The 20,886-nt window shown below is 35.6% G+C and overlaps 1 protein-coding gene and 1 pseudogene across 1 annotated transcript; both read left to right on the top strand.

The window, feature by feature from the left end:
- Positions 1-9,715: 9,715 nt before the first annotated feature.
- On the top strand, positions 9,716-10,237 carry LOC125810600 (uncharacterized; annotated as a pseudogene).
- Positions 10,238-13,169: 2,932 nt separating this feature from the next.
- Positions 13,170-20,033, top strand: LOC125810537 (uncharacterized). Its single transcript, XM_049490016.1, has 4 exons — positions 13,170-13,966; positions 14,275-14,462; positions 17,999-18,070; positions 19,316-20,033. The coding sequence occupies exons 1-4, from the start codon at positions 13,288-13,290 to the stop codon at positions 19,688-19,690; spliced, it is 1,314 nt and encodes a 437-aa protein (XP_049345973.1). The 5' UTR covers positions 13,170-13,287; the 3' UTR covers positions 19,691-20,033.
- Positions 20,034-20,886: the final 853 nt, after the last annotated feature.

Genomic DNA, 20,886 nt, shown 5'->3' with positions numbered 1-20,886 from the left:
TTACCACTCATAAATAATCTAAGTAAATATAAGTAAAACAAATGGTCTTAAGTTCTAAAACAATCAATAGATTAATATACTGCAAAATCACAAGAAAAAAATAAGAATGAAAATCTAATCAGCAGATGAGAAACACATTTGTGAAAATAAGGGAACAAACATCTTCTACAAATGAGAACCCTTCTCAAGAACATACAATCTGCTTCACTTATTTTAGATACTCATACAAAAATTTTAGATACCCATATGAAAATTCGAGATACCCATATGAAAATTCGAGATACCCACACTGAAATTCGAGATACCCATCTAAAAAATTTGAGATTCCCATACCAAAATTCGATCAAACTCAAAAAATTGCAATTATTTTGTTGAAAGATAAACATAAAGTTGTGTACCAGATTGTGTGGAGAAGCTGCAAACAAGAACTCTTTGATTGTGAACTGCAAAGGAGATTTTTTTAAAAAAAAAGTCAAACGTTGAAAAATTGTGAACTGCAAAGTGAGATAGGTTTTTGAGATGTGAAAAATATTTACTAGAAAAATTGAGGGAAGCCAAAAAGAAAAGCTGGAAGCTGCTACTGCGTGCTATTTTTTTGGGATCTGTGGAGGTTTTGAACTGCTGCTAAATATTTATATTTCTGTCAGTTTAGAAAACCCCCATTATTTAATGTAATTTGTAGGGGTTGGAATTGACCTCCGTTTTTAAACTCTCGCTATTCTAGCATTTTTTTGTAGTGAATTTGTGACAACGTCAATGGCTTGAGTTACTCAAAGACTACGACGTGGATATTTTATATCATCCAGGTAAGGCGAATGTGGTAGCCGATGCCCTCAGTCGAAGTTCTATGGGTAGTTTATCCTATTTAAGTGTTGAGAAACGTAAGCTAGCACGAGAGCTTCATCAGTTATCTAGCTTAGGATTCAGATTGTTAGAGGCAGACGATAGTGGGGTCACAATTCTAGACACAATTGTATCATCTCTAGTTGTTGAGGTAAAAGCACGGCAACATGAGGATCCTAGCTTAGAGCAGCTCAGAGCCAAGGCTCAAGATCAACCGTCTATAGCATTTGATATAGCAGGAGAATGAGCCCTCAGATATAATGGTTGATTGTGTGTTCCGGATGTTGCAGGGCTTCGACATCAGATTATGGAAGAGGCACATCATTCCCGTTATTCTATTCACCTTGGTTCGACAAAGATGTACCATGATATTAAGGAGATCTATTAGTGGCACGAGATGAAGAAGAGCGTTGCTGAGTTTGTGACATATTGTCCTAACATCCAATAGGTGAAGGTTGAACACCAAAAGCCCGCTGGGCTAGTCCAGGTGATAGCCATTCCTTTGTGGAAGTGGGAAGCAATTAATATGGATTTTTTTACAGGGTTACATCGATCGCGTCATAAGTTTGACTCTATTTGGGTAATTGTTGACAGACTAACAAAATCAGCCCATTTCTTATGAGGAAACTCCAGTTGCCATATTAGATCGACAGGTCTGTAAATTGAGGACCAAGGAGGTGGCTTTGATTAAAGTATTGTGGAGAAACAAGAATAGAGAAGAGGTGACCTAGGAAGCTGAGGATGACATGAGGTCCAAATATCCTCACTTGTTTCATACCCCAGGGTGATAGCATATTCGTTTATATTAGTGAAGTAAGGTAAGATACCTATTTAATTTTTTATATTATTGCTTATTATTATGGTTGTTGTCGTTGTATTTTTGCTCGCACTGTTATTGTGGAGCTATAGTGCTTAGCTATTTATGTCGTACCGTGAGATGCCTAGGTTAGAATTTATGTGTTTTAGGTTCTGGATAGTCACATTCACAAAGTATACTTTGGCAACTCCTAGGGACATAATCGTGTAACTCAAATTTTTCATTCGAAGACGAATGTTTCTAAGGGGCGAAGGATGTAACACCCCGACTTTTCAAAACGTGTAAATTAACTCGTACCTTCGTAGAAAGACAAAGAGGGTGAGTAATACATTAAGAATGATGTGGTATGTCATATTTTAAGTGTTCAAGGGTTGTACCTCATGTTTTGAAGTAAGGTAAGTCGCAAAATAAAAGTTGGCAAAAGTTATTGTAAGTTCCTTTTTAAAGATTTCTCTGAAATTTGGATCAAATGTCTCGGACATTTTCTCCCAATATAAAAAGATTTATGGGGCCCACGACCCATTAAATCAAAGATTTACGAGTCTAGTTTCCAACGCATCAAATGGTTTGTTCATACGACTTCAGAATAGAGAGATATTCGCATTTTTGCGAGACTGCGCAAGCAAGCACGTGAGGTGGGTCCCCTAAGTCGGTGGAAGCTTATAAGATAGCATCTTCTTCATTTTTCTTCATTCAAACTCGTAAGAAACCCACGAAAATCAGTGAAATTCTCCTCGAATCATCCTTGTGTGTTCATAATCTCTTCTTGGCTCCTTATCGAAAATTGCCCTACTTTGCGAGCTCGTCGTTTTGGTAGAGTTTTCATGGTGAATTGATCGGTGTAGCTCCGTTGAGGCTGTGAGCAGAGTTTTTTTAGTGGTTTGATTTTATTTAAGTGTTCTGGGTATGTAAACAAAGGTAGGAACCATCTTTTTTTAGTTATGGATACCTTAGGTCTTGGATAGTAATTTACGATAGGAATTCGTATCGATTGTCGTAGTAATTCTTGTCCTTAATTACTGATTGATTTTATCTTTATTTTTAGTATTGTAGTGGTGCGGACAGAGGTATTTTCAGCATAAATTATAATGGAAAAAGTATGCTAAGGCTATTCCCTTCATTCGACATATTTCCTTAGAGCTTGAGAGTGATATAGTAAGGTAGTTAATGTTGGTGATCTTGTGGATGTAATTGTGAATGGTTATAAACCCTCATTATAGGGACTCATAATCCTTTAAGAACGATCATGAGTTAGGAACGACTTGAAAACTATAAATATATATATATATATATATATTGTTTATGGCTAAATTTCTCACCTTTAGCTTATTCAATTGTTTGTTGTTGCCCTTGGGGCTATTGTGGTTAGCTGTTGAGCTATGAACTGCCAATGGGGGCTATGTGTTGCCCACGGGGCTATATTGATGCCAAAGAGTGTTATGTGTTGCCTACGGGGCTATTTTGATGCCAAAGAGGGTTATGTGTTGCCTACAGGGTTATTTGATGCAAAGGAGGGCTGCGTGCAGCCCATAGAGCTATGAGGTTGCCTAAGAGGGCTATGCACTGCCTATGGGGATATATCGTTGGAAAAAAGGGCTATGTGACTTATTACAAAGACAAGGGGCTACCGATAGGGTTATGTAGATTGATTTGGCACCTTCTGGGTTTATGAGGGCCTAGATAGGTGGTATGTTGTTTGTACCTACCGAGCTTATGGGGGTTTGGTTTGGTTTGCTTGTTGTTTGATCATTATTGTATTTTTTAGATTCAATAGTGGGTTAGCATGCTTATCTAAATATGATTTCCTCACCTGATTGCTTTTGGAATATTATGATACTTACTCATTTAGTCTATAGTCTTTCATACTCTGTACATTATTTTGTATTGACGCCCCATTGCTTGGGAGCGCTGCATTCATTTATGCAGGACCCGACATACGACCCATTAGACCTCCTCAACAATAGGATTGATTTCTATCTAGTTGGCTAGCCCCTTTCCTCCGGAGCTGTCAGAGTTGGGAGGTTTGTTAGCTTTTGTTGTATATATTTTTATGGGTAGGCTGGGGCCCTGTCCCGCCAATCTTTAATACTCTTAAAGGCTTGCAGACTAGTGTGTGGGGTGTACAACTACGTTATGGTCATGATGGCCTAGTTTGATGGTTTGTTGCTGCTTGTTAGCTGTTTGATGTATTGTATTGATATATATCTGCTTTCAGTTTCGATATAGAGATCATGGTTGCCTTGAAGGCCCAATCAGGACTTATGTGTTAGTTGGCTATTTCTTTATATGAACTCTTGGGAGTAGCTGTTTCTTTTATAGATCTGTTGACAGGGGCCTTGCCGGTAGATGGCTTAATTTTAAGCCGATATATTCTTGTTTGTTTTATTGATTGTGTGTGGCTGCCATGTGCTAGTAGCAAATGGTTTAGCAGGGTCGACTCGGGCCTGAGTTCTGGCATTAGGAGCTAGTTGCACCCCTTTAGTTTGGGGCATGATAATATGAAGAAAAGATACATATATATCTTCCAATCTGGAGAAGTTCCAAATTAAGGTACTAATCCTTTTCATGGTATTTATTTCTAAGTTGGCATGTTCTTTTTACATTTTGCTTGTTGGGTGTTTGAACTGAATGTTAGGTGTTACACCTTTAGCCTACTAAGATTGATCTCATTCGAGGACGAATGTTCCCAAGGGAGAGATATTGTAACATCCCACAACAAGAAAGAGCTAGAATTAGAATGGTATTGTGGTCCTTTCACCACCCAATTAATTAATTTCGTTTTTGGTAATTAAGTTGGGGTCTAAACTTAATGGATTCAGTTTACGCTTTTGAATTAGAGTTAGGGTTTTGAGAGAAGAGAAAAGAAAAGGAGAAAAGAGAAGGAGAAGCAAGGAAATCGTGAAGTTCTTGAAGCTAAGACCGTGCATTTCGTCTAAGGGTGATCCTTACGAGGTATGTGAGATCACATAGCATTGGGTTAGTTCACCCACGCGCCAATCATGATTTATTTCAATGTATTGCCATTCTTGAGATTAGACAATTGAGTTCTTGATTGATGAGTTGTTGAGGAGTTATTGATGTAGTTTCATGATATTAGAGGTTTTTTAGTAGACTCTTGCATATTTTGGTTATGTATTCGAATCTAAGTGTTTGGGGAAAGAACTAATCGAAACTAAAGGTTTTAGAGTTGAAAAACGACTAAGAAAAATTAGAGTTTTCTGGGCTGGGGTCTGGGGCACTGCACCAGCCAGAGCGCCCCATTTTGTGTTCTGAAATTTTGCCCTTGGAGCGCCGCGCCAGCCAGCGCGCCCTAACTTCAGCTCTGAAGTTTTGGGTCTGGCGCCCCACACCACTCAGAGCACCAAGGACTCCAGGTTTTCTACTTCTTCCCACATCTTTCTACACTAGTTCCCTTGAAACGTACCTATGTTTCATAGTTGATTCCTACACTCTAAGCTACGTCTAAACAACATGAAATCATCAATAACATGAGATCATGAGCCTTGAATCCATAATTCAATTCAAGGAAAGTTAAGAGTCAAGTCAAGAGAAGTTCATAGAGTTTTCCAAAAGTCTTTTTCAAACGTTTTAACTTTGTTTTAAGACTTGAGTTTTGAGTTCAGTAAAGAGTAAGTATTGAAGTTCATTTCTTCAAAAGAGTATATCGAGACTATGTATTCCCAAAGAATAAAATATTTTCACATTTAAGCAAGAAAGGAAACCTTGATTTTCAAAGAGCCTTTGAGCTAGTTTTCAGTAAAGAGTAAATGGTTTCACAATTAAGCAAGAGAGGAAACCTTGATTTCCAAGAGAGCCTTTGAGCTAAGTTTTGAGCAATTAGCTCAAACTAGAGAGTTATGTTTTTAAACATATTGAGCTAGTATATTTTGGGAGTAGTATTGAGCACCGATATGAGGGAGAGTTTAGACAACTCTCAGCCCCCATAAACCATGTTGCCATCATGGGTATAAAAGGGTCATACTTTTTAGATGATTCCTTAGTGCTTTTAGCATAGCTTAGTGGATCTACTTAGTAGTCAGGTTCTATACCCTCGGCAAGGTATAGTACGACCATGGCAGCGTGAGTTAAAACGTTGTATCATCACAATAGCTCTTAAGTGATGGTTGTAGGTTAGAGAAACTCCCACAGAAGTATTTTGTATTCTTATATACACAGATTTAATTGTATTTTTATATACATTCAGAGTTTACATTGTATCATTGCATACATACAGAGTTACTATTGTATTTCTAAATACACAGAGTTGTTATCCATGTTTTAAAAAGCTTTTCTTTATATTGCACATGTTTATACTGATTTATATTGAAATGAGTTCAGTTCAGTTCAGTTTAGTTGAGAACATGTTTGTTCTTCAGTTCCTTTCAAGCTTATGTCTTGTATTAGAATTCCCTTCATATGCTCGTACATTCAATGTACTGATGTCATTTGGCCTGCATATTTTAATGATGCAGATATAGGTAACCAAGATCACCATCCAGCGCATCGTTGATTCTAGTTGAGCTCCAGAGTTTGTTGGTGAGCCTCCTTGCTTCCGGAGGATTCCTTTTTATTGGTTTTCAGTATTTAGTTCATTAGGATGTCGTGGGTCTTGTCCCGACATCCATCTCAGTTATTAGAGGCTTCAAAGATAGACAGTCAGATGTTAGTTCTTTAGTCTTTTCATCTTCATTCTATTATGTTGAGACTTGAGTTGCCACTTTGGCCAGTGAATGTTATTTTAATACATTCTCAGTTATCTTTGAGCTTTCAGTTTACTTTTGAAAGTATAGTTATGTTGAGTTAAGTCTTCCACTGAGTAAGTAAGTCAGACCAAGGGTTCTCTTAGGGCCATCAATAGTTCTCGAGTGCCAGTTTAGCCCAGCCCAGGATGTAGGCTCGGGGTGTGACAATGATGTCTTTTACTCTGATAACTTTAAGATGGTATCATGGGGGATAATAGAATTTGGTCCCCCACCTAAATATATTGGGGCCATGTGATAAATTTCCTAGATGTAGATGTTGATAGGATGTCTTATTTTGAGTTGAGGGACTACATAAAAAAACTAGGATATACAATAGATTGTGAGTTTTTCATCAAGTGGGATGGGTTATTGGCCCTTGTTGATAATGATAAGGTTATATTTGACCTTTTCAATATGATAAATGATAGGGATACAATTAAGGTGTATGTTTTTCATGGGGTTAGTGAAGCTAATCCTTCCCCACTTGAATTGCAGTTTGTCCCCAATGTGAGTGATAGTAAGGTAGGTGAGGAATCTTTTAACGAGGCTTCTAACCATAATAATCAGCCTCCTACTTCTACTTATCCTTCCAACCCTACAATTGATCCTTCTGAAACTTCCAACACTTCATTTGAAGATCAGCCTACTATTGTGCCTCCATCATCTCCTTCTATTGTGCCTCCACTATCTCCTTCTTCCAATGTGCCTCCACCCTCTCCTTATACTGTGCCTCTTCCTTATTGTGTACCTTCATATGATCCTATAATAGATAATGATCCAACTGCTGATGAAGTGGAAGATAAATCAGGATATAAAGGGGATACTAATGAAGATATTGTGGTTGACAGAGATTTCCATCAAGAGTATATAGATATAAGGGCAAGCAAGAGGCATTTCAAAAGGTCACAAAAGAGAAGTAGAGGTACTACTTCATATCAAATTAATGTTGATGAAAAGGGTCCAGATATAGGGTATGATGAGACAAATATTGGTATTAGGGAAAGCTTAGTTGGTAAGCTAGGAGGTGATCAACCTTACTATCTAAGTGATGAAGCTCCTAGCTTTGAAATAGATGATGAAACAGGTTGGGGAGATGGTGAAAAAGTTGATCAAGTAGTGCATAAACCTATTAGAAGGAAGAAAACCCCAAATAAAGTTGTGTTTGATGAAACTTCTGAAAAGGTTGTTTGGGAATTAGGACTGGTTTTTGGAAGTGTTGAAGAATTTAGAGTGGCAGTGACAACATATGCAGTCCAAGAACATATTCAAATTGAAAAATATGTGAATGATCCTAGCAGAGTTAGAGTGAAATATTGTAAAGAGACTTGTCCTTGGTTGTTGTGTGCAAGTAAGGATAAAACTAGTGAAGATTTCATAGTTAAAAGATACAACCCTGTCCATAAATGTTTGACATCAACTCATAACTATCTTTGCAACTCAAAGTTTTTGGCCACCAAATACAAAGAAATAATAACTCAACAGCCAAATATCAACATTTTGGAGTATGGTAAGATTTTTTATTATAAAGATGAGATTTTAAGGAGTAATCCAGGTAGTACTTGTGTAGTGAAGGTTGGAGAAGAAGATGAAACTGGGCAGAATTTTTTGAAGGATTTTATGTTTGCTTCAATGCTTTTAAGAAAGCATTTTTTGGAGGTGTTAGGAGATTGATTGGTTTTGATGGGTGTTTTCTCAAAGGTGTGTGTAAAGGCCAGTTGTTAGTGGCAGTTTGTAGATATGGAAACAACCAAATGCTGCCTATTGCTTGGGCAGTTGTTGAGGTTGAGAATCAGTTTACCTGGACATGGTTTCTTGAACTAATGAAGAATGATCTTGATCTTGGAGAAGGGCATCAACTATCTATCATTATTGATATGCAAAAGGTAAGACCTTTATTATCTTACTGTTTTATTGTGTTTTTTAGTTTTGCATTTTAATTATTCTTTTTCTATTATGTTGCTTTGTTAGGGAGTAGAAATTGTTGTTCAAGATGTATGGCCACTGGTTGAACACAGAAAATGTGCAAGACATGTTCTTGCAAATTGGTGTAAAAATTGGAAAGGAATTGAAAGAAGAAGAGTATTTTGGAGGATTGTTAATCCATATTTGAAGCTGAGTTGAAGGATAATATACATGCTATGAAGAAATTAGGAAAATAATGTTTGGATGATCTTTTATGGTTCAACTTGGATACATGGTGCAATAAGTATTTTCAAGACTATAGCAAATGTGATGTTGTGGACAATAATATGGCCGAAAGCTTTAATGCTTGGATATTGCCTGCAAGGTATAAAACAATCATCACAATGCTTGAGGAGATAAGGGTGAAGATGATGAAAAGAATTGGTGATTTGAGAGAGTTCTCAAACACTTGGATCACTGATATATCTCATATGTCTTTGAAGATTTTGCAAGAAAATATTTGAAGAGTCTATGCAATGTAACTTGACTTGAAATGGAGAAAGAGGTTTTGAGATTAAACATCATGGATTTACACATACTATGGACGTTGTTAGTAGGAGTTGTAGTTGCAGATCCTGGCAGCTCAGGGGGATTCCTTGTCCTCATGGTGTTGCTGCCCTTCATTATAATGAGCTGGAACCAATCAATTTTGTGGCTAGTTATTATAGCAAGGAAACCTACCTCAACACATATGTCCATTTTATTCAGCCAATGAATAACATGAAAATATGGCCAACATCAAATAATTCAATTGTAAAGCCACCAAAGATCAAGAAGATGCCTGGAAGACCAAGTAAGGTTAGAGGAAAGGAAGCAAATGAAAGCAGAAAAACTGGAAAGCTTATCAAAAGAGGTGTTGTTATGACTTGTAGCAAATGTGGTACACAAGGACACAATAAAAGAGGATGTCCTACAAGAAACCAAGTTGGTCCAAATCAATCAACTGAACCACTTCTCAGGCAAGAGGTACTGGTCCAAGTCAGTCAGCTGAACCATCTTATCAGACATAGGTACTTTTATTTGTTACTTTCAAATGTAAGTTATATGTACATGTATATGTATTGATATATCAATATACAGGCTACTAAAAAAGCAGCAGGAGGCAACAACAAGGGGTAGTAGTTCAACTCAATCACCTAGAGCTTCTTCATATGCCACCACAAATAATGAAATTGGTAGAGGAAGAGGCACAAAAACTGCTACAAACACAAAGGTAATATATCTAATTATTCTATCATTTATAGACAATATAAATATGATTTAATATTTTGGTTTCAAAGTACAGACTGTAAATGGTAGAGGGAGAGGTAAAGGTAGAGGTAGATGAGCAGGAACAAATAGATGAAGAGGAATGCCTCAAGAAAGAAATGTGAATGAAGGGCTAGGTAGAGGAAGATGAATGACTCAACATAGTCAAACTAGTTCTAAAGCAACCTGCAGTGGAAGAGGCCTAGAAAGAGGGAAGAGACCAGTAGAACATGAGGACACCAGTGGAGGACAAACAAGACCTTTTAAAAGGCCAAGAATGATAGGTGTTGGCATATACCAAGCTCTCAATGTAAGTTTACAATTGTCAATGCATGCCTAAATATCTTTTGATTTGAATGTGTATTTATTTGACTAAGCAGCCTAGATTGCCAAGTAGAAGAGTCATCAATACTGGTACAAGAGTGACAGAGAGGGCTAATTTTGTTACTGGTGATATTGGCTACACACCAGTACGTGGATTCAAATGGAGGGGAAGACAACTATTACCGGTAGCAACCTAGAAAGAATGAGGGTTGAAAAGGTTATCCAAACTAGGTTTGCAGCTACTGCTAATAGCCAAAGCCAAACAAGTTCAAGTTGGAAGACTCTTGTGCCATGGAAGTAGCACATTTTGATGTTGTCTTGTTCATTTTGACAAATAAATTTTAATTATGTATATTTTGGTGTTGTTTTTGGTTGGAATCAAACTCAATTTTGCGTGTAACCAAACAAAACTTGAATGATTATGTTGCAATGAAATCCTCTTTTTGATCAGTTTTTTTGTTCCCCTTTTATTTGTAGTTGAACATATTTTTGAAGTTTCTCAAATGGTTACCACAATAATATAGACAACCAAATACATTAACAACTTGTTCAAATCATAATTTGTTTGACAGCAAAGACCAACAAAAACTTGAGCATTCAACAACTTCCATCCGTCAAGTTACTCACACCTACAACTAGCAAGATCAAGACAATTAGCTTCTAGTTACACACACCTACAACTTCAAAAAGTTGAAAGTAACTAAAGATGTCTATGAAAATTTTGGTTGCACACACCTACAACTTCCATCCTTCACATTCTTGGTTAGACTTAAAAAAAGAAAACACACAATAGCGATCAAGACAATTAGCTTCAAGTTACAACATTTGCTCTTCTTTTTCTCCCTCATCACGACTTGGTTACTTTCAACACGACTTTCATAGCATGTCAATGCTTTTTCCAACTCCTTAATTCTCTTTGCCAATCTCGAAATAGCATACTCAGATCGTATATCAATCTTCACGATCCCTCCATCTAAAGAAGTTGCACGCATCCTCCTAAAATACGCAAAAAATAAATTAAAGAAAAATACATAAGTAAAAGATCTCCGGAAAAGAATTAGGAAACATACACGATAGTGTGGACAAGACCAAAATCTTCGAGTTGGATTATGTTCCGACCATGAAGTTTGCATTGATAGTAAGTCACCATGTTTGCATCGCAATTTCACTCGCAATATTGGATCATTCTCATCATTACAAATACGATTCAACATTTCATTTGACATTTTCAGTCGAAACCTAATCACAAAATTAAGAAGAAATTAAATCATAAAAAACTTCAAATTAACGCTTTCTACTGGAAATTAAACGATAAAACGAATTACTACCTTATTTTCTTGGGGAAGATGATGAATTCGTCAAACAGAGAGCACCAACGTTGATCTTGCTATGAAAAAAAAATAGGAAATCAAAAAATTAGGGCTACCAACGGCTATTTTGGGTTTAAAGTTGGGGAAGATGATATAAAGTGATTAAATAATTAATAATAAAGAAAGAAAATGACACGTGACACTTTTAAACTGGTTAATGGCGGTGAAAACACTGCATGACACGCCTCATGTGCGTGGTAACAACTCAGACGAGGAAATGGGTCAAAATGACTCATTTACAAAGATATTAAAAAATTTTGTGGGGTGATAGGACACTGCTAAAGTTAATGTGTCTTTATGTAAATACGAGACAACTTTAGTCGGCATTCATCTTGATTTCAGCCTTTATTTTCTTCCTTTGAAACGATTGACCTGACCGGCTTGAAACTTGATTTGATTATCTAAGGAATTAAAAACTTTATTTTTTCAAACGAGGACTCTTCTTTTTAGGAAGACGATTCCCGGCCATTCTTCGAAGCTGATTTGAAAACAAAACATTCGTTCCGTGACGTGAGGCTCCAGCTTAAAACTTTGAAACTATACAATGGTGATTTTATGTCTTTTCTCTTTAAAAATCAGTGTAATTTATATAGGTATAAATTATAAGAAAATTTATATGTTATTTAATGCAAAATAGAAAATGAAATTTAGATCTGTCATTACTTGTTTGACAAAGATCCATTCTAGGGAATAATAGGCTTAAAAAAGATTATTATTTCTTCAAAATATACCATGAATAAGAGCTAACTTAGTTCCAAAGTAATTAACTCTAACGTATCTACCAAAGTAAATAAATATACACTTATGGGTTGTTTGGTAGCTATTTAATGTACAAGTATTAATAATGTAGGAATTAATTAAGGAAAAGAACACATGTATTTAAAAAGAGAAACTATTTACAAGTGACAACCTTTTACTTCCATACTATGTTTTTAACTATTAAGGGGTCGTTTGGTAGAGTGTATAAGAATAATGCTAAATAAAGTGTATTAGTAATGTTTGCATTAGCAATGCATGTATTAGTCATGCTTGCATTAATTATACATAGATTATTTTAATGCATTGTTTGGTTTGATGCATTAAAAATAGTATGTTTGGCATTAAAAAAATTATTTACAAAGATACCCTTGACTTTTATGGTGGAAAAGATGTAAAAAAGGTTTTGAGAGGTAAGTGGGTCTTTTATCATATTAATGCATGCATTAAAACCATTGCATTGTTAATACATAGAAATCTATGGTATTAGCAATGCACTCCTTAATACACAATAGAGTATATAACTAATACAAGCATTAGTTATACATAGGTTGAAAAAGGGTACCAAACAAGGTACTAGTAATACACAAGGCTAATACATGCATTATTTTTTCTAATACACTCTATCAAACGACCCCTTAATGTATGCCATCAAGGATAAAGAAACAATGACTCGGTGAATATAACAAAAGCACAGTCGCATAAATAGTTTGAGTCATTGGTCCAATAAGAGTAAACATATTGGGTTGAATCCAATTTGAATAAATATTTTATCTAATAAATAATTTTCCCAACTAATATGTGTGAATCTATGCACTATTTCATGTAAACATTCATTAGGTAAGAATTATTTCATTTTTTATTTTGCATTAAATAATATATAAATTTCCTTGTAATTTATATCTATATTAATTACACTAATTTTTAAATAGTCAATAAATAACCTATTTCCAATTTATTAATTAAATATCATATAAATTATAAAACAAATTAATATATGAATAACTCTTATTCGATTATCAAACGTCCCTTGCAATAATATATTAGTAAAATATACTTTTAACAAAAATATTACTTTTTTCATTTATAAATTGGGAAAGGTAATCCACTCCGCAGCCTCAATTCTTCCGTCTCTTCGCTCTACAGACCCTCCAAAACCCTTGTCATCCACCGCCGTCCACGGCGGCGTACTCCTCATTTCTCCGTCATCCCCGGCGAACCAGCAATGGCATCTACACCGGTGTCAGAACTCTCCGATGGACCAGTCCTGAGTGTGATCAACAAGCGTCTCCGTGCTCTTCGCAAGAAACACAGCCGCATTCTCCAAATGGAAGAATCCCGCACGAAAGGAAAAACTCTCAACAAGGAACAAGAAGAAACTCTCCGTTCCAAATCCGCTGTTATTGCTGCCATTGATGAGCTCGAGAAGCTTCGTCAACCACTCGCTGCCGCTGTGGTTGAAGAAATCAACCTCTCCACTGAACAACGCCAAGTTTCTCCGGCAGAATCCGCCCTTGATACGGCTATTGATTCTACTAACAAGGGAGAACCTGCACGCGAGGGTGTTTTGGAGGTTGAGGATTTACTTAATCTATTGTACTTTGGTAGTATGTTTGATGTGAAGTCATTGCAGAGTGATTTTACACCTACGATGTTGACGAGGACTATGGAGAGAGCCTGTTGTTTGAGCTACGATTGTATGCCGGATGATGAATCAACGGACGTGATGGATCTGTTAGGGGAGAGAGATTTGGATTTGATTTCAATGCTTAGTGGGTTGCTTGTTTCACGGCCTGTTAACTCTCCCTTGTCACACAAGCACTCTCTTCAGAAATGTATTGAGCATGCAAAGCTATGGCTTTCGAAGTCCGAGCAGCCCATTGAACCCAATTCCGATACTACTTGTGAGTATAATTTTCTTTCTCCCGATAAAAAAAACTGTTTTTTACTTTGCCAGGAGTTGATATAGCATATGTAAATAGTGTGCCCACTAGTTTGGATCGAGGTTTAGTTGTTGTGGTCATTGTTATCATCAGGGCATTTGCATTTTTTTTAATTGTCAGGGAATGGATATAGAAGATTCATGTATCTAACCCTAACTAGGTTGTAATGAGGTTTAGCTGTTGTTGTACAAAAAAATGCATTTTTAGCTAGATATGTCAAATTATTGGGGTCTGGGGTGATTAAAGCTGGTTATGTCCCAAATTTGCAGATGCCGGGCTGAGATCAAAGCTCGATAGGATCATTGCTTCACTATATTTTACCACAGACCCTGTTAAAGTGGAGGCAGCTGCTGGTAAATATGGGTCTTATTCAGTGCCAGTAGAAGAGCATGTGGAGGCTGTGACTGTTGATGTACCCTTGCAAGTGGACGCCCCAAGTGTGCAGTATGAGCAGAAGGTAAATGCTTATTTAAGTAAAGCGTCTATAGTCTAATTACTATATGTAAGGTCTGAAAACATATTGCAAACTTGTGTGAAATACTGAAATCTGATTGATTGTTGGATGCGCATGGAATTTGCTTGTTTCTATATTTTTATGGCTGAATGGTAAAGTTTAACTCATTGATCATTCTGTTATGTCCATTGTTTGCAATTGCTGTATAGTTAATGTAATTGTTGAGGTAATGTTAAGGCCCTGTGAAGCTTCTGCTTCGCTTCGCTCTGGTCCTTTGGTTTGGTTACCATATTATTTATTGTTGCTACTGTTCTTTCTTCATTATTTTCTACTTGGCTTTTTTACTACTGTATTTCCTTTTCATATTGTTTTTGAATTGCTTTACTTGAGCTGGGGGTCTATCGAAAACAACCTCTCTACCCTCACAAGGAAGGGGTAAGGATACATACACACCACCCTCTCCAGACTATTTGTTGTTGAAGCTTCTGCTTAAGTTGGTGTTTTACCTTGCAATTCACTTCTATGGTACTTCAAAAGCAGAAGCCTCCATTCCTCACTCCTTTGAAGGAACAAGATGTTCTGGTTTGGCGTGTTGGTTTTTTAACTTGTAAGACTTTGCACATGTCATGTTCTCTAGGTTAGGTAATGGGGGTGTATTTCTCCCATTGTTTTGGGGAGGGATATTCACCTAAGAGGTTTGCCTTATTTTATTTTTCTGTAACAATAATATGTGTTTTCCTTGTTATTTATTGCGTCTTAAAGAGCTCATAATTTCTTATACATTGGTCCTTGTGTGCTTTCTTATGTGGTCTTAGATGGAGGTCCTTAAGAGTGATACTAATAAATTGCATGCAATTTTCCTTGCTATTTGCTATAAATGCTGTTCTAAATAACATACAGTTGTCGTCCGACTGTCCATCAGTCGGAGAATGGAAGGCTGTGCTAATGTTACATGACTTCAATTGTGGGCACATATTCAACATGCAAGCTTAAGAAAGTAGGTGGAATTTAGCAGATTGAGATAGTGTGTAAAGTAATAACTACACAATTCAGGGAATTTTGGATGGTAGAATTAGAGAGGATTCGTGTTAAAGACGCAACTTTAATTTCGTTCTCTAAATAAAGAAATGATTTTAACTTGCTATGCATGTCATTAAGAAATACATCCCTTTGGACTTGTTAATTTTTTGGACGAGTAATTTTGAAAAAAAAAGTTTCTTAGGAATTCATCCAAGAGTATTATATTCTCCTTAATTTTGCTATTTCTACTGAAGAGTCTTTGGCGAAGTTCTTGGCTAGAACTTACCGTCTTCTGGAACATAAATAAAAATGCTAATATTTCTACAAAACCAAGTATTCTATATATTCTAGGAAATTCTCAATATCAGAATCGGAGATGGGTACAAGTTTCTTCTTTGCAAGTCACTTGTGATTTTATTAAGACTCATGTAGCCTTGTTAGCGACTTAGAATATGCCTTGTTCAGTATGTGTTGGTTCTAAAGTGAATAAGACTTACAATTTTCCATGTCCTTTGTTCCAGTTCCACATCATTTTGTTCTTGTGATGCACTTAAAAGTTTAGCTGATGTGCGTTCTGGCACCCCAATGGCCCAACCTTAACCAGAGTAGGCTTGTAGTAAATTGTTGGAAATGGGAAAAAATTTGAGTTTGCGTTATATATTAAAAACTCCTTGAAGGTGAAGTCCACTGGGGTCCACGGCTGTGGAGGGTTAGAAGGATTGAGGTTCACATTGTTAAGCTATCCAACAGATAAGTAACGACAAACCTTATTACCTGGCTGCGTGGATAAATTTCAGGAAAATGCTTATATCTAAATGTAAATCCGAAGATAAGAAAGTCAATGGCACAATGTAGTGCTAATAATAGTTCCAATTCAACCTAATAATATTTGAGGGTGGAGTGGGGTTCCTTTTGAAAAGGAGGAGCCGAAGTGCCAGTCACTGGATGCTCAGTTTGGTAAATTCCTGGCATCTATCTTTGTTCTTTGTGATCGGTTCTCTATGCAATGTGCATGTGAGAATGCTTAATCTGCATTTTGTGTTCTGAACAATGTTTTTTCTTTGAAATTGTCGAATAAGACTTTCATTTGATTGAAAATAGAGTGGTTCTGTGGATTTTTCCCAGTTACCTGGTATATTAGCTTCATCAAAAGAAAAAGTATGTATTTGTTGCCTTTTACTTTATACATTTCATATAGAAGTGGTAGTAGCCCAAGTCCTTTTTCCGAGATCCATGGGGCTGGTTGAAACTTTTCATTTTTGGTAATAAGGAAGTGTGCCATAGTATTATGGTGGAATGGGGTAAGAAGAGTAACCTTTGCTAGTTTCTATATTTTTTTATGCTTAGGATTGCGCGGGAACTAAAATGAGATTTTGTGCTTTTCAACTTGCAAAAGACCAAAACCTAAAATGGTTGTTGAAAGTAGTTGATCTTGGAGTCATGCATGAAATGATTGATGAAAGTAGTTGATCTTAGAGTTTAACTAGGTGATCAGATGAAGTATCAATGGATAATCTGATAGGCATGGAAAATGCCATTATACTTAGATGTTGATACAACACTTGCCAAATAACAGCAAATAACAGAGCTTAGTGGAAGTAAATGGTCCATATAGACTACACCAATTGGTTAAGATGATGCTTAGTTGTTGTATACTTGCGTTGGCAATGGTCTAATTTTCTTTTCATCTAGTTAGACTCTTATAGGGGAGGAATTACATGTGAAAGAGCAGCTCCAGTTTTAGACAACCCCTAATTGCCTTGAAAGACTTGTTTAGTATTGAAATGAAATGTGCTCTAAAAGAGTGGATTAGATGGAGAGGATTCATCCAATAAACCAAGTAGTTTTAGATTGAGGCATAGTTGGTTGATTGATTGATATTGCTAATAAGTCGAATCTGAAGAGGCTTGAAAACCTGGTAAAAAATGAACTTGCATATTTGTCTTTATGCCCTGCTTCTTCGTGTTTGAAAGGTTTTTTCGCAGACCCAGTTACATACTGGTCGAGTATGAGCATAATTTTGTGAAAGAACTTATTAGCATCCTCTTTGCTTCAAGTCTGAAAACTATGTGCGCAGGTCCAGCTACATACTGGTTGGTGAGAGCAAGAATTTTGTAAAAAGAACATTTAACGTAGTCTTTTATCCTTAATTTGTACAACAACAACAACATACCCAGTGAAATCCCACTAGGTGGGGTCCTTAATTTGTAGCTGTAGTAAATTTTAACTTACAGTAGCTTAAAATAAAATATGAGAACCCTTTCCCATCTACGTGTGTTTCAATGTAGTCACGGCTTTGGGAATTGGAAGTGTGTAACCCTGTTTTCTCATTAGACTATGTGCTTCAAATTTACTAGTCTTTGGAAAGGGCTATCCTTGTGTGCATTTACATGGTCAAAAATGCATCGAAGTTTGTCTGTGTACTTCTCTGTCTAGTCTTGTATCATTGTTGTTTAGTGGACCATACAGTAACTTTCCTTCATATTATCATTTAGCTGTGAACATCATTATTTTTTCAGGAAGAAGCTGTAAGTTCTCAAGCAATTGAAACTAATGACATTCACATCAGCAATAATATCGAACTGCAGCAGGTATTCTTGTCCTTTCTAAGAGAATTTTCTATAGGGCCTGTTTGGAAGGACACCCTGGTAATTGGATTTGGTGTAATTGGTGTAATTACACTGTCTTGTCCCGTTTGGAAGGACAGGTAATTACTTGGTCAGCAAGTAATTGGTGTAATTGGCAGGGGTAATTACACTCTACAATTCACAGGCAGAGACTGTGAATTGCTGGTAATTACATGGTGTAATTACCACCTGATTACTTTTTAATTTCTTTTTTTTTTATTTCTATTTTTATTTTTTTGTTTTAATTTTTTTACTTCTATTATTTTAAGTTCTTTTTTTATTTTTATTATTCTAAAAATTTGTAAAAGTTTATTTTTTATTTTATATTATTATATTTCATTTTCTTCTTGTTCTTAACCTTACTTTACGTGATTCTATGTAATTTTCTCATACTATCTATTTCTTTATGCCATGCTTATTTTCTCATTAGCATAATTTTATTAGTATTCTAATTTTTAAATTAAAATATAATTTATTGTTAAGTAAGGTTATAAACTTACATTTTCTTTATTAAGAAATAAAAATAAATCATATTTATTGCTATGTTGAAATTTGTTATAAGAGTATTATGTTAAATTTTTTGTTTTGAATTTACAACCTATGTTATATTTTCAGTTTCATTTGTTTTAGTAATATTGAATTTACATTGCACGTCATTTTTTAATTAGACTTGATAGATTATATTTTTGTCAAACATTTAATAATTTATGACATTTTATTTATATATTATTCTTTTTATCAAACATGCATTTCACGATGTTCGTAGAAACTTAATATTTTTAGTTGTTACGATCAATTCAATTGAAATATATTAATTTGAAAAAATATAAATCAATTATTTTTTCATAATATTAGTTACAGAAAATATGTTTATTAATTAATATATTTTCAAAAAAGAATATATATCGTAAATATTTAATTTAATGTCATTTATATAGTTTCTTATTTGTCTAGTATAAATTTTAAATAATTAATTTTTATTTTAAAAAATTTATTATAATTTTATGATTGCAATTGTGCATCCAATCAGAACATGTATAATTACACGGTGGCATCCAAACAGGACATGTGTAATTATTAGGCTGGTAATTACTACCCTAGTAATTACATCTATTCCAATTACCAAGTGGCTTTCCAAACAGACCCATAGTTTAGTGGTTGCATCCACTGTATATTACATTATGTCTACCCTTTTTATACACTTTGCAGGGGGGACAGGATATCAATCAACCTGCTGAACCAGAAGAAGTCGTGTTTGAGGTTGAAGGCGTTGACAATATGAAGGATGCAGATTTCAATGAGCAACAATCTGTTCCCCGGAGATCTTACCAGAATCAGAATTACAGGGGTAACCGTGGTGGGAGTGTGGGTGACCATCGTGGATATTCCAATGGTCGTGGAGGACGTGGCAGAGGAGGGTCCTACCAGAATGGTCGCAACCAATACTATGACCAATCTGGTAATTATCAACAGAGGAACTATAATAACTATAGGGGAAGAGGTGGCAGGGGTGGTGGCGGAGGTTACAATCATTATGCTTCAGGTGATCAAGCTGGCAGTTACTCTGCTTCTGATTTAAGGTGATTATAGATCCTTTGCTAGCTTCGTCAAGCTATTTCCCTATCACATTGGATGACGCACACAAGTGTTTTCTACTTGCTCGTGCATCATCCCGGAGACTAATTTTAAGTTGAAAGAATTGGGAAAACTGTTATTGTCAATTTGAGAGAGAACAGAACCGTAGCAGCCTTTTCAGATAACGTGACCTGCAGATCATATTCACTTTTTTTTTTTGGCTCTGAACGTTCTTAACCTTTGCTAGTTTTATATTGCGTCTGCAGATATGAAATGTGAAAGGTTCGATTTGTATCAATGCTACTTCAGACAGGAGGTGATATCTATTTAACACTTATTTTTGCTTTACCAATTCTTTAACTTTCAGCTTGTAGATAGTTTTTCATGAGCAGTCAGTGACACTAATCAGTTTCTCAACGATATTAATGAGTCTAAAGTCCAATTACAATTCCAGAAAGTAAATGCAACGACTCAAAAGGTAAAAGCCCAAATGAAAATAGGAGATGAAGCATGATCATAATACGTATAGGGCAAATTACAGAAATGCACACCTTTTGTTTAACTTATTTCCATTATGCACACCTTTTGTTTAACTTATTTCCATTATCCCCTATTACTTTTAAAAATCTCTAAAATTCCTTCGTTCTTTAATGTATTTGAGCTCCATATTAATGTATCTGAGCTACATATTAATGTATTCAAGTCAGTATTTAATGTATTTGAGCTACATATTATGTATTCAAGTTAGTTTTTAATGTATTCGAGCTACATATTAATGTATCTGAGCTTCAATTATTGTATCCGGTTTTTTAAATTTTTAAGGGATTAATGTAATTAGAAACTTATTAGGGATAAATTGTAATTTCATATTAAAACTATGAGATTTATGTAATTTATTCTTACTTTTGTGAAGCTCTTCTTCTTCTATTTCTCAGCCCAACAGTTTGTGTGACATCCCTATTGGTGTTGACCCTAGGCAGATTTGTAAATAAATGCTCAAATATTGTTTCATCTGATTTTTTGTCAAACTTAGTAATATAAATACGGAAAAAAGGTCAGAACTATTCTTAAACTATCCGAAATAGCTTAAATATACCCTTAAACTATATTTTAGTTTAAAAATACCCTTCCGTTAAACTATTGGGCCACACCTCCCTTCTAGTTAACGAAAGTATCCGTGTGTGCGCTAAATGCCACATGGATGT

This window comes from Solanum verrucosum, unplaced genomic scaffold (genome assembly GCF_900185275.1).
Source record: "Solanum verrucosum unplaced genomic scaffold, falcon-dt-bn FXZP01000057.1, whole genome shotgun sequence".
NCBI classification, from domain to species: Eukaryota; Viridiplantae; Streptophyta; class Magnoliopsida; order Solanales; family Solanaceae; genus Solanum; species Solanum verrucosum.
This window is presented reverse-complemented; position numbering and strand designations above follow the sequence as displayed.